The sequence below is a fragment of the Elgaria multicarinata genome, chromosome 5, assembly GCF_023053635.1.
Source record: "Elgaria multicarinata webbii isolate HBS135686 ecotype San Diego chromosome 5, rElgMul1.1.pri, whole genome shotgun sequence".
Lineage (NCBI taxonomy): Eukaryota > Metazoa > Chordata > Lepidosauria > Squamata > Anguidae > Elgaria > Elgaria multicarinata.
In genome coordinates, this window is record NC_086175.1 from 99543099 (window position 1) to 99556122 (window position 13024).

The window sequence follows — 13024 nt, forward strand, 5'->3', positions numbered from 1 at the left end:
GCCCTGCCAGCTTTTCAAGATCTATTTGGATTTTCCTGCCTGACTCAAAACATAAAAACAATGTTGAATCAGTCCAAAGGTCTATCTGGTCAAGCATTCTCTTCACAAAGTGATCAACCAGTTGCCTCTGGGAAGACCACAAGTAGAACATGAGTGCAAAAGCAAATTGCATTCCCTAGCAACTGGTCTTCAGAGGCATACTGGCTCTAGTACTGGAGGAAACACATAGCTAGTACATGACTAGTAGCCATACATAGCCTTATGCTCCAAGAATTTGTGTAAAACCCTTTTAAAGCGTTCAAAGTTGGTGGCCATCACTATATCTTGTGGTAGCAAATTCCATAGTTTATCTATTCACTGTGTGTAGAAGCACTTCCTTTTCTCTCTCTTGAAACCCTAACCATTCATCTTCATGGGATGAGCCTGGGTTCAACACTGAGGGAAAGGGAGTTTTTCTCCCTATCCATCTTCTTCTCCGCATGCATAATTTGGGACTTCCTTATCACATCTCCCCATACTCACCTTTTTTTCCTAAGCTAAACAGTCCAAGATGTTGTAAGCTTTCCTCCTATTTAACTATTACATTAGGTTTTGACCTAAAGTGTTCATAAATAAATCCTAACCATGTGGGTAGTATACAACTGTTTGCTAACATAGCTAGCCTGAATACCTACTTTCTGCCATGGACTTTGCCTTCCTTTATGCATATGATTGCATTTCTGAAGTCTAGATGGTAAGAAACATTCTGAAGATGGAATTTAATAAAGCCATCCACCTCTGTATTTTCTCACCATCTGATCAGTTATCAGAATGGTATGGCCCCTATTTGGGCCCTGGCTTTTCCTCCTAACCTTCTGAAAACTGCCAAGTCTAGGATCAAATAATTTATTTCTGGGACTAGTTACACTAAGGTTTCAAGTCAGTGACTGAAATGTACTGTAGCACATGAAATTGAAACCAGACTCATAAAATATAAGTTTTAAGCTACATATAAAACAAGCAGAAGTCACATAAATCAGGCTGTTATTATCCATAATTAGATAACAATTAATCATTATTATTATTATTATTTATTTATATAGCACCATCAATGTACATGGTGCTGTACAGAGTAAAACAGTAAATAGCAAGACCCTGCCGCATAGGCTTACAATCTAATCATCCTTATTTCAGTCAGCTCTCTTCCCATTATACTGAATCCTGTAGAAGTTGTGAACATCTATTTCAATACATGGTAAAAAAAAAGAGAGAGAAAAGAAATCAAAGGAGAATTGCATTCTAATTATTTATATATTTATTATATTTTATTTCTTTATAAAAGAGTTTTTAGCTAGCCTTTCTGGGCACAGCCTTCCCAAGGTGACTAACAGAATTAAAATAGCATAAACAATTACATTTATAATAATTACTCCACCCCAATCTAAAAAGAGCTGTAGTTTAAAATCCCAGCACATCACACTTCAACCACGCATAGGCCATGCCTACACCATGCATATATCCTGGGGTCATCTCTAGGTCATCGCTGTGTGTACAAATGATGCACAGGGGATCCAGGGTCAAGCAGAGACAACCAGAGACTTTCCCCGGGCTAACTGGGACCGCAGATTTCCCATTTTTTCCACAGTCCCGGGACACCCCCGACTGTGGCACGCGATTATGGGTTGTCCCTTCTTCCCCGTGAGCAGTGGGACTCTGGAAATGGGCACAGAGCTGTGCAGGGACAGTCCGTGCCCATTGGGGTGTGGGAGCAGTTTCAAGGGATTTTTGTGTTTTTAAAATAACTTTCTGTGGAGAGCAATTGTGCTCCATTTCCAGGTGGGGGGGATGGCACCCGCAACGTCCCTCTTGATTTCCAGGATGATGCACGGGTGTGTGCATGCAGGGGGACGATCCCAGAAGCTGTAAAGCCCAGGATACTCCCCCCCCTCCCGGAAGGCTCATAGGTGTAGGTGAGCCCATAGACTAAAACAAAGGTCAGTACAGATGGGACCTGTAGCAGGAAGAGCCTGTATGCCCCCCCACACACACACACACAAACTTGCCTGCCCAGTCCCTCTTACTTTCCAGCTCACAGTGGCTCCAGATGCCCCCAACCCACAACCACCAATCTCTCAGGCATCTGCCATGCAGCTGGGATAAGCAAAACAAAAGCCCAGTGAAAGCTGGCATCTGGCTGGAGAAATATGGGAAATGTTGGGGACAGCAAAGGTGAACATGCAGGTTCATGCTATTAAAAGGACCCTTTTCTTCCAGGATGGGCAATGGTAGAGGCAAGAGGCATGGAACTGCCCCATCTCTAAAGCTTGCCAGGACAGTGAATGGGTAAAGCTCCTGGCTTTACCCATTCCTGCATTGAGCAGGGGGGTGGACTCAATGGCCTTGTAGGCCCCTTCCAACTCTGCTATTCTGTGATTCTATGATTCCCATCACAGGGTCAAAGGTACCTTTCTGTGGGAGTATAGTTATGGGGCCACCACTGAAAAGCCCTTGTCTCTGGTACCTGCCAGCCCAATGGACCTTACCAGTGGCCCAGAAAGCAGAGCCTCTAAGGCTGATCTCAGGACCTGGACAGGGTCTCAAACCATTTAAGGCTTGAAACTTTCAGTTTAAAGTGCTGAAAATAAAATTTAAGAGCAGCATTTTCAGCTGAGTTTGGGGGGAAAAAGGCAGCCAGTGCAACAGGTACATTATTTTATTTAGTCATCTTTATTTAATTATTACATTTATATCCAATATTTTTCCTCCTTAAGGAACCCAATGAGGTGTACATAAACCTCCTACCCTCCATTTTATCTACCATTATTGGTGTAATGTAATCTGAACAACTGGCCCTACTAGTAACTGCAATCTGTAGGAGTTTCAGTTTTTAAACTGTCTTTAAAGGCAGCCCCACACAGAACGCATTATAACAGTCTACTCTGGGTGTAACCAGAGCCCATATAACTGAGGCAAGGGTTGCTTTCTCCAGAGAGGGCTACACGTGGTGAACCAGCCTAAGATGGTAAAAGGCACTCCCAGCCACTGATGCTAACTGCACCTCCATATATAGTGTTGATTCTGGGAGCACTCCCAGACTATGTACTTGGCTTTTGCGGGGTGGTGGTGGTGACCCCATCTAAAACTGTTTGCAAACTAGGGATGTGCTCCGCTTCTAATCGGACCGGCGAATTAGAAGCGGAGCGGGGGGCTTCTCCTGCCCTTAAGGCGGAGGCGAAGAGGATTGGGGGACCGGCGGAGCGTGGCGAAGAGGATTGAGGTGAAGGCGGATCCTTCGCCTCGATCCGGAGCTCCGCCGGAAAGGTAAGTGGGGTTTCCCGGGCCCTGCTGCTGTCGTGTCGCCCATGCGGCGACAGCGGCAGGGCCCAGTAAACCCCCCCGCCCTCCTCTCCCTTACCTGCCTCCGTCCGCGGTCCGTCGGCGTCTTCAATTGAGCCCGCGGTTCAACCAGGAAGTCTGGGCCGCTTGCGGCCCAGACTTCCTGGTTGAACCACGGGCTCAATTGAAGACACCGACGGACCGCGGACGGAGGCAGGTAAGGCCCCCCCTCTGCCTTGGTCCCTTACCGGGCTCTGCCGCCGTTGCCGCACGGGCGGTGATGGCGGCAGGGCCCGGTAAACCTCCTGCCCTCCTCTCCTGGCCTTACCTGGCGCCACTCCCCTCCACTGCGGAGCTCCGATTCGGAGCCGGAGCTCCGCGGCGAAGAGGAGCGGAGTATGGGCGGAGCGGCACGTAGCAGAGCAGGCCGATCCGAAATTTTCGGATCAGCCCGCGCGGCGGAGCAGGGGGTCCGTGCACACCCCTATTGCAAATCTCCATCCAGATCAGAAGATATCCCAACTTTCAACACTTTTGTCCTTTCTGAATTAAGCTTCAGCTTGTTTGCTTTTGTGCATTCCAAAACTGCCTCTAGACACCTGTTCAGAATTTCTGCCATCTCCCTGGAATAAGGTGGTTGAAAAGAGAGAGGTATGTCATCCATATACTGATGACATCTAACCCTAATCCAAACCTCTTCTGACAGTTTCCTGTAGCTTTTAAAAAGCATGGGAGAAAAGGTGGAGGTCTGAGGCACTCCGGAGGCCAACAGCCATTAGGTGGAACAAGCTCCCTAATATCACACTCTGGATTTCTTCTTCCAGATAGAACCAGCAGCACCATAACATTGTATCTCTAAGTCCCAGAGAGAAAATCCATAAAGATATCGGAGTCAAGGGTATCAAAACCCGCTGAGAGGCCCAGGAGAATCAACAAGATTGCAATCCTCAGTCCATTCCTGGCTATAAATAAACTAGGCAATTTCTGTCCCAAAACCAGTTTAAAAGCCAGATTGGAAAGGATGTAACTAATTAGTGTTGTCAATACTGCCTGGAGCTGAACAGATAACCATCTACTCTATGACCTTGCTCAAGAGTGGTAAATTCAGTATTGGATGAAACTCGTACAGTACAAAAGTGTCTAAACCTGATTTCTTCAATGAAGACCACATTATTGCCTCCAGAGATCACACATGCCTGAATGTCCACACTTATGTCCTCCAGACACTGGAAGCCGAGCCCTGCCTGATTTTATAACCCAAGGAGGGCAAGATCCTAAGAGAAGTTGCAAGCTTCAATCTCCCAAGCAGCTTGCCTACATCTTGTTAGGTTTTACTCTGGTTGCATTTTATACTGCAGTTTTAAGCCATTATATTTTATATTGTATTTTATGCTGCATTTTTTAAATTTTTGTGAATCACCCAGAGAGCTTTGGCTATTGGGCAGTATAGAAATGTAATAAATAAATATAAATAAACCTTCAGGCTACATAAGTTGAAACGATTCCATCATAACCTGACCAGATGTCCAAGGCCATAGCTAGACCTAAGGTTTATCCCTGGATCGTCCAGGGGTCAAACCTGTTCATCTAGGTGACACACAGGGGATCCAGTGCTCAGGCAGGGGCGAACCCTGGATGATCCCAGGATAAACCTTAGGTCTAGCTGTGGCCCAAGTCAGAACGGATGTGAACAACTTTATCTGGAAACTGTAATGTAAACTAATCACGTTGGGCCTTGTAAATCCAATTTTGAAGCTCTACGTTGGCAGAGGGGATCCTCTGACCCATGGGCTACATGTGGCCTACAGGGCCTCCCCTTCCCACCCACTCCAATCTTCACTCCATTTGTCAGGTGCCTGGCCCTTGGCTTCCTTTGCAGCCAACCATGTTTTTAGTCAATTGCTTTTATTATGCAAACTACAAACAAACAGGCCTTACTACAGACTGTATCCTTATGCAGCAATTGACAACAAGCTTTCCTAGCATGTTTTTCATAATCCAGCAGGCTTCAGGAGCTACTCAGAATAAAGCACCATGAATGAGGGTTGCTGGTTACTGCTGCTAGTTACTCCAGACTCCTCTTCTCAGACTGAGGGGCCTACCAAGTCCTGCCTTCAAGGTGGGTCTTTCCCCAGGGACACCTCTCTTGCTGCAAGTCTCTTGATGTGCCTCCTGACCCTGCATTGCTCCTCCCTTTGCATCTGAATTGTGGGTCTCTTACTCCCACCCCTCCTCCTTTTTGTTAAGAGCCTGCATTCACATGGCTTCAGGGGTGGGCCTGCCTTTTATTGTTCACCACCCCAGAATTGGTGTGGATGTTGAGTGGTATAAAAACGTTGTAAATTAAATAAATAAAATAAAGTTCACACACACACACACACACACACACACACGGCAAAGTAGCTTAAATTAGAATCCCAATGGGATGTTTTTTCCAAGGCTAATTGCTGTGTGAGTGTGAGAGACAGACAGACAGACACCAAATGTGTTTGTGAATGAATAAGTGTAGGTGTACAGATGAGTGGGTGTGTATGTGTGTGTTTATGGAGTTTGCAGCTGCATGTAGATATGAGAAAATGTGGAGTGGTCCCACCTACTTTTGCTTTAGCCTCTTGCACTGCTAGCAGAAGGTATTGGGAGGGTTGGACTTATCAAGGTTCCCCAACCTTTTCCATTTGAAAAAGCTCTGCTGGCCATTTTGCAGATGCAATGGTGACAGAGAAGTAAGTTGACTTCACCTCCATCACAGAGTAGGCCCTAAAATGTGCTCTGGCCTAGGTTTGAGTGTGGTCGCTTCAAGTCTTCTTCCACTGCACTCCAGTCATCAATCTGATTGTCTCACTGACCAGAGCTCTTAAGAATTCAAAGGAGCCAATTACTGGAGCCACAGCTGTGGCTCCACAGCTGATTGCCATATTTTATTGATAGGGCAATCAATAAAATAAAAGTTCTGTAAGGTTAAATGGAAACTGGGGGACTTGTTCTAACATTAATAAAATTGAAAGAGTTTCCCAGAATTTGCATGTACCAGAAAGAAATGTCTATTTTACATGAATTGAGAATTTCAGGAAGGTTGGTTAAAGATTGAGGGAGAAAGGGCAGTTAACAGAAAAAAGAAGGGGGGAAACTCGGCCATGCAAAAGTGTTCCTGAAAACATGTATTGGCAACCACATGGGAATTCATAACATGGCACATTATAGATCTGGGACTGAAAAACCCAGGAAAGTCTGGGTGTATGGAGTGTAAATTGTAAGCAAGCACAATTGCACAACATCATGGCTGATCATGGGGCACGTCACATAAGACATCAGCCCTAGCTTTCAATTCCCTGGCTTTGTGAAGTTTGGAGAAAGACTTATCTTCTGCTCTTTTTAAACTGGCAGGTTTTTGATGATTGAATATGGTTCTGTGATTCGGCCAATGATGAGAATGATCAAATCAATGTCCGGAGTCACTCCCTCATTCCAAGTTCTGGCTAAGGCTTTGGCCTAGTGAAATGTTGAAGTAGCCAAAATATGCAGAAAACTTCACAGAACTGTCATGAGGTATTTTGGCACTGAAGCTTCCAGGCCTTGGTGTCTCTCTTTGCATGCCCCCATCCAATGTTGGCTTTTGAATCCCAGTCAGATAACTTTCATCTGTCCATACTCACAATCACCTATTCTCAGAATCACCTGGTGGTATCCCTCAGACTTTCCCCCTCTGAGGAGAGAGTACAAAGGACACTTTCTTCCTCTTTTCACTCCCTATTCATTTTGAAATGGGGTCTACCTTTTGATTTGACTAATTCATCTTCTCTCCAGTTCTCAGCTGCTCATTTCTCATATTCTCATTTCTCATATTCTCAAACACAGTGGTTAGATCAGTTTGTTTTGAACCTAGAATAATGTTATGAATATGCATATCTCAATGTTTAATGGAGGTATTGAACTTATCTAAACACAGGAAAAACCCCATGCCTTGCCGTGGGTTTCATCTAGGCATGTGCTCAGCTCCGATTAGAAGCGCAGAAGGAGGAACGAATTGGCCTGCTCCGCCTTGCTCAGAGGCGGAGTAGAAGCAGACTGCGGACCCCTAGAAGCAAGGCGAAGAGAAGCGCCCATTTTCGGAGCGCTCCAGTTTCCGCGGTCCGATACGATCGCCATCTTGAAACATTTCGCCCATAGGATTGCATTGTGAAAAAGAAAGGGGGATAACTGTGTTGTTTTTGAAGCTATCTTTCTGAAAATTCTTGTGCCTGGAGAGTAGCGGATGGGGGTCATTTTGAGACTACTCTCAGCTCTCTGCGTGCTGCGGTTCGTGTGCTAGAATTTTTTTAAAAACCAGCGGGAAAATACCTTTTCCGAAGGGCTTAGGGGCAGAGTCAACTCCCGGTCATGATCACATGATCCCAAAGTTGGAGGAGGGGATAGGCAAAACGGGTAACTTGGGATTCTGGGAACTTCTCTTTCTTAGTCTGAACGGACTTTTCCCAGTGTTTTTTAAAACAGTAGCCCCACCAAATGCACAAACACAACCTGAAATCATATACTAAGCCAATAATAAGAGATAGAAACACAGCACTGCTACCCACCCTAACTTTGGGGAACAACTGAAAAGATGTGGTGCAAGGGGATGAGCTCCCCTAGGGCATCCCAAGTGCATGTGCCCCCACTCTCTCCTGTACTTGGAGGGCAATTAGAGCCCTCCAAAGAGAGTAACCCGGTGGAGCAATGCCTATCATGAGTTGAAGTGGGAGCTCTACTCCTCAGCTCTCGTGGTGAAGCAATGGCTTTCATGAGTTGAACTGGTAGCTGCTTCCCCCTCCCCTGGGCACGTCCCCCTATTGCTGGTAAAAGACAGATATAGCCTTTTTTTAAAAGTTCTTCTTGTTGTTTATTCAGCAACACTGCTGCTTTTAATTCCACCCCTCCTTTGTTTATTTATTTATTTATTCCATTTTATATACATTACTGGCTTATCCTTGGCTCACTTCCTTATGCCCCCAGAAATGTCTGCTGCCTGCCTGCCTGCCTTCCCTCTCTCCTCCCCTGCCTGCCTCGCAGGGATGTTGTGTGTGTCTGGCTTTGACTCAGGGGAGAAGTCCTTCCTGCTCTCACTTGGAGTTTTGGAAGTTCCAAATCCATTTTTCAAGTGTGGAAGAAGATTCATATAGGTTTATCTCTACTCCCCAATTCATGGCATGTTGGGATTTCCTTTGAAATGGCCCCATTGAGATGTCTGCAGGTTTAAGCCCCGCCAAAAATCAGGGGATGATGGGACTGCCTTGAGTCTTGGCATGCATGTGCATCCCTGGATAAGCTATCATGGTGGCGAGTTTGAGGTTTTTAACGTGCAAATTGACGGAGCTATCGAAAGGGGTGTGAATGGGGTGTTGGATTTTCATAAATTCCCCAAAAATCAGGGGATGATGGGACTGCCTTGAGTCTGGGCGTGCATGTGTGTCCCTGGATAAGCTATCATGGTGGCGAGTTTGAGGTTTTTAACGTGCAAATTGACGGAGCTATCGAAAGGGGTGTGAATGGGGTGTTGGATTTTCATAAATTCCCCAAAAATCAGGGGATGATGGGACTGCCTTGAGTCTGGGTGTGCATGTGTGTCCCTGGATAAGCTATCATGGTGACGAGTTTGAGGTTTTTATCATGCAAATTGACGGAGCTATCGAAAGGGGTATGAATGGGGTGCCCGATTTTCATAAATTCCCCAAAATTCAGGGGATGATGGGATTGCCTTGAGTCTTGGCGTGTGTGTGTATACCTCTATGAGGTGTCATGGTGCCAAACATGAGGTTTCTAACTTTCACAGAAAAAAAGTTGTATACTTTTTTAGCTTAATGCAAGCCTATGAGGGGGAAACGGAGCTCCGATCCGGATCCGGAGCTCCGCAGCAGAGCGGAGCGGGCATGGGCGGAGCGGGGGCGGAGCGAAGCGGCCCGATCTGCAAATCGCCGATCTGGAAGTGAAGCGGAGCGGGGGTCCGTGCACACCCCTAGTTTCATCCTGGCAGTAATCCCACCGTTGTGATGTGCTCCTTCACACATGACCATATGATTTGTTACCTTCTCAGAAAGGCCCCATTGTGTTTTAATGAGACAGCAATGTCCAGATAATACCACATTATCTGTGTGTGATTTCAAAATTGTGATTTCCAGGGACTAGCGTGGGAGATGTCCTGGCTGTTGACGACATCCTGAAACAAGACCTGCAAATTTCCATGAATGACCAATCATGAGCATGGAATAAATCACTCATTTAGAGAAGCTCATCAAGGTCTTTCCTTCCCCACTTGAAAATGGGTGGGAGAATGGAGCTCAGTTTTTTATTTGAAATCTAAAATTATGTCTTTAATATACGCCAGATTTCATTGTAACATCTCAGTCTTTAAGGGAGATATTGCATTACAAACCAACAAACACAAGACCAAACTCTTGAGTTGAACCAAATGCTTTACAAAATTCAATCACTTATATAGATTGTATTGCTAACTGGCTTGACATACGGTGTTAATTTCCTTCATCCCCAGCGGTACAAGAGAGAAAGCAAAACAGGAGAAATACAAAGAGTGGAAAGCCCCCAAGTCTTAACTACAGCATGAACTTTAGTATGCTAATTTCAGCAGCTATCATGGGAATTGTACAAATGGACTGTTAATGATATATAAACAGTCCAGATGTCCTTTTTGTTGATCACCCTTTCTTTGCTAGCTAACTACTCACAGCTGGTTTTAGAAATAGGAAAGACAAAATTCTCCAGTAATTTCTTCTCAATGAATGCAGACCAGCTCCAGAAAAATGAGTGGGATTTTTTTGCCACTGACCTCAATAAGACATGAACTGAACTTTTCATGTTTCTGTAGCTCTGTGTTTTGGCCATAATATTTTTCTCCACTTGATTTCACATTCTGGTGCAAAGGCAATGCACCTGAATCCACTTATTCTTAGCTAATTGGGGCATCTTCTATAGGAGCAAAGTAGCACTCTTCAAATACTTAAAAGGTTGTCACACAGAGGAGGGCCAGGATCTCTTCTCGATAATCCCAGAATGCAGGACACGGAATAACAGGCTAAAGTTACAGGAAGTCAGATTCTGGCTGGCATCAGGAAAACTTTCTGACTGTTAGAGCAGTACAGCAATGGAACCAGTTACCTAGGGAGGTTGTGGGCTCTCCCACACTGGAGGCATTCAAGAGGCAGCTGGACAACCATCTGTCAGGTATGCTTTAGGGTGGATTCCTGCATTGAGCAGGGGGTTGGACTCGATGGCCTTTAGGCCCCCTCCAACTCTACTATTCTATGATTCTAGTGGTGTGCTTAATGAGGTAATATTAGTATATATGCCACAAACACCTAGCATTAAGTCATCTGGCACTTGTTACTAGCCAATATTGGCTTTCAATTTTACATCTGAAATCTAGAATGGCCAGTTAATAATTAAAAAGAAAAGGTGAGGGACTTATATAAGTTTTACCTATTTTGTGAAACACTGTTTATATATAGTGAAGTAGAAAGCAACGTAGTTGACTATTAGGTTGCTTTCATACTAACACAATAGTCTGACATTGGCATCTTTGTTTATTATTATTTTCCCAGAGAATCTAGGCAGTGTTGTTGCCAGCCCATTTCATCACTGTTTTCTGAGTTGTTCTGTCTCATTGCAGACCAGTTTGTGATCATTTCAATAAATATAAACACAACTGCAGTGCCAATCTGTCCAGAGGCAAAGCACAGTTGAGGCTTTCCAGGATGGCTGTGTCTTTAATTAAGAGTTTCCTGCTTGGCACTTTTCTGTCTTTTACTGCTTCCCATTGAGTACAGCAGTTAGATTATTGATTAACATCCCCTTGATTGCACCTTGAAGAGCCTGGTCTCCTTTCATTGTTCATTTATTTTCTTTGTTATTGTAAAATAAGACTATTTCTCATTTAAAAATGGGAAAGAACAGATTAAGGTCTGCTTAAGTATAGCACAACTTCATTTACATTTAGTTCAGTGAAGTAATGAGTTAGGTTTGTACTAGATTTATAGATTTCTGTAACTGGGATCATTTTTTAACCATCTAATATGAATTAATTATTATTCTCTGGGTCAAGTAGTTTTTCAGTTTGACACAGTTGTAAAGTTCTAATATAAAGGTTTGTGGAAAGAAAGCAGTCTGACATAATTTAAGACCCAATATTTGGTGACATGCCTGAATTGGAACCAAATGCCTTATATGGTTTCGTTAGAAAACTTTCTAATGACTATGTGTGTATGCCTGGATACTGTACAGGAGCCAATAAAACCCATTGCTACACAAAGTAGTAGCTATCTCCTACAGCAAGTATTATAAAATAGTCACCTCTTAAAAGTGGGCTGTTCATAACATCTACAGTTGCTGCTGCCTATCTAGAAATATTTTTGTGCCTTTTTTGCAAGTTAATATTATAGCAGGTTACTCCAGTTTGTATCATGATATATGTAGCTTGTTGCCCAGGTAAGACATATGTGAACAAGCCTCCAAGAGCCTAAAGCTCATGCACTCCCTTTCTCCTCTCCTTTTGTTTTCTATGCCACACAAGGGGATTGAACCTTTCTGCTTTCTATTTTGACCTAATCAAAGTTATCCATGATGTCCAAATCTGACAAAGTGGCTTGTTTAAACTATGGTTTGAGAACAAAGTTTGAAATCAAGGTTTGATCCTGGTTTGTTCTTGTAAGTCAGGTTAGTAAGGCTAGAGTGGAAGTAGGCACCAGCTATTGTTTTTGTTTGTGTTAGATGGCCTTGTGATGGGGGAGAAAACAGCCACCTGGAGCTGGACCAGGTGCCTAGTGCTGTCATTGCCTGCTTCCCTCTTTGTCATATTCGTTCCCATAGGACAGTTGATATTAGATAGTAGAGGGAGAAACCCAGCCAAAGAAGGACCAGGTACCTAACATTGTCTTTCCCTGCCTCCTGTTGCCAAAAAAGCACATCCCTCAGCATCCTGACTCAAAAGTTTCGGTTGAGAAGGTGAATATTACCTGAGTGATCATGTAAGGCCAAATAGGTCACAAGTGTGCACATGCTCTCCACTATTACAGGAATGGAGAATCTCAGGCCTGGACACAATATTCACTCTTCTAGGGTCCCGTCTGGCCCTTCAGGGTTCCCCAGATGGCCATGCCCTCTTTCCTTGACCCCTCTCATTGATCACTTGGTGGTTTCATAGCTTTTGTGCAGTTTCCCCCTTCACCATGGGTGACCTCAGGGACAACTCCAGGCCACAATGCCTGATTCTTAGGAAGGACTTCTCAAGCCAGGTGTCATTTGTATGCATGCAGCACCTGGTAAAATCCCCTTTTCATCACAACAATTAAATCTGCAGGAGCCCTACCAGGTGCTCCATGCATACAAATGACACCTGCTGAAATTCCCTTTTTTAAAATGAAATTATTTATTGATAATGCTCATGTTATGCATTACGAAGATAAGTGCTGAACTCGTGAGTGCATGTGGTTTTACTTCAGAGCCTAAGTTTTCTCAGTATTTTTCTTTCCTACTTTTAGACAACACAGTGACAGTCAGGCTGCAGTCCATTGTCTACTTTCCTGAACTCAACTGGACTCACTTCAGAAAAGACATGTACAGGATTGTGCCATTATGAGATGGATTGAAGTATACCTGTTTCATGACAAGAGTATTGTCCAGAAGAATAATTTATTACCTGCCATTTGGTAATAGCAAGCAGACT

General features: G+C 44.3%; 1 protein-coding gene across 1 annotated transcript in view; it reads left to right on the top strand.

Annotated features, from left to right (window-relative positions):
* The first annotated feature begins 11498 nt into the window (after positions 1-11498).
* Positions 11499-13024, top strand: part of ABI3BP (ABI family member 3 binding protein) — a 134910-nt gene continuing 133384 nt past the window's right edge. The window contains exon 1 of the mRNA XM_063127713.1: positions 11499-11562. Within this exon, the coding sequence (XP_062983783.1) occupies positions 11499-11562 (64 nt within the window). The remainder of the gene's footprint in view (positions 11563-13024) is intronic.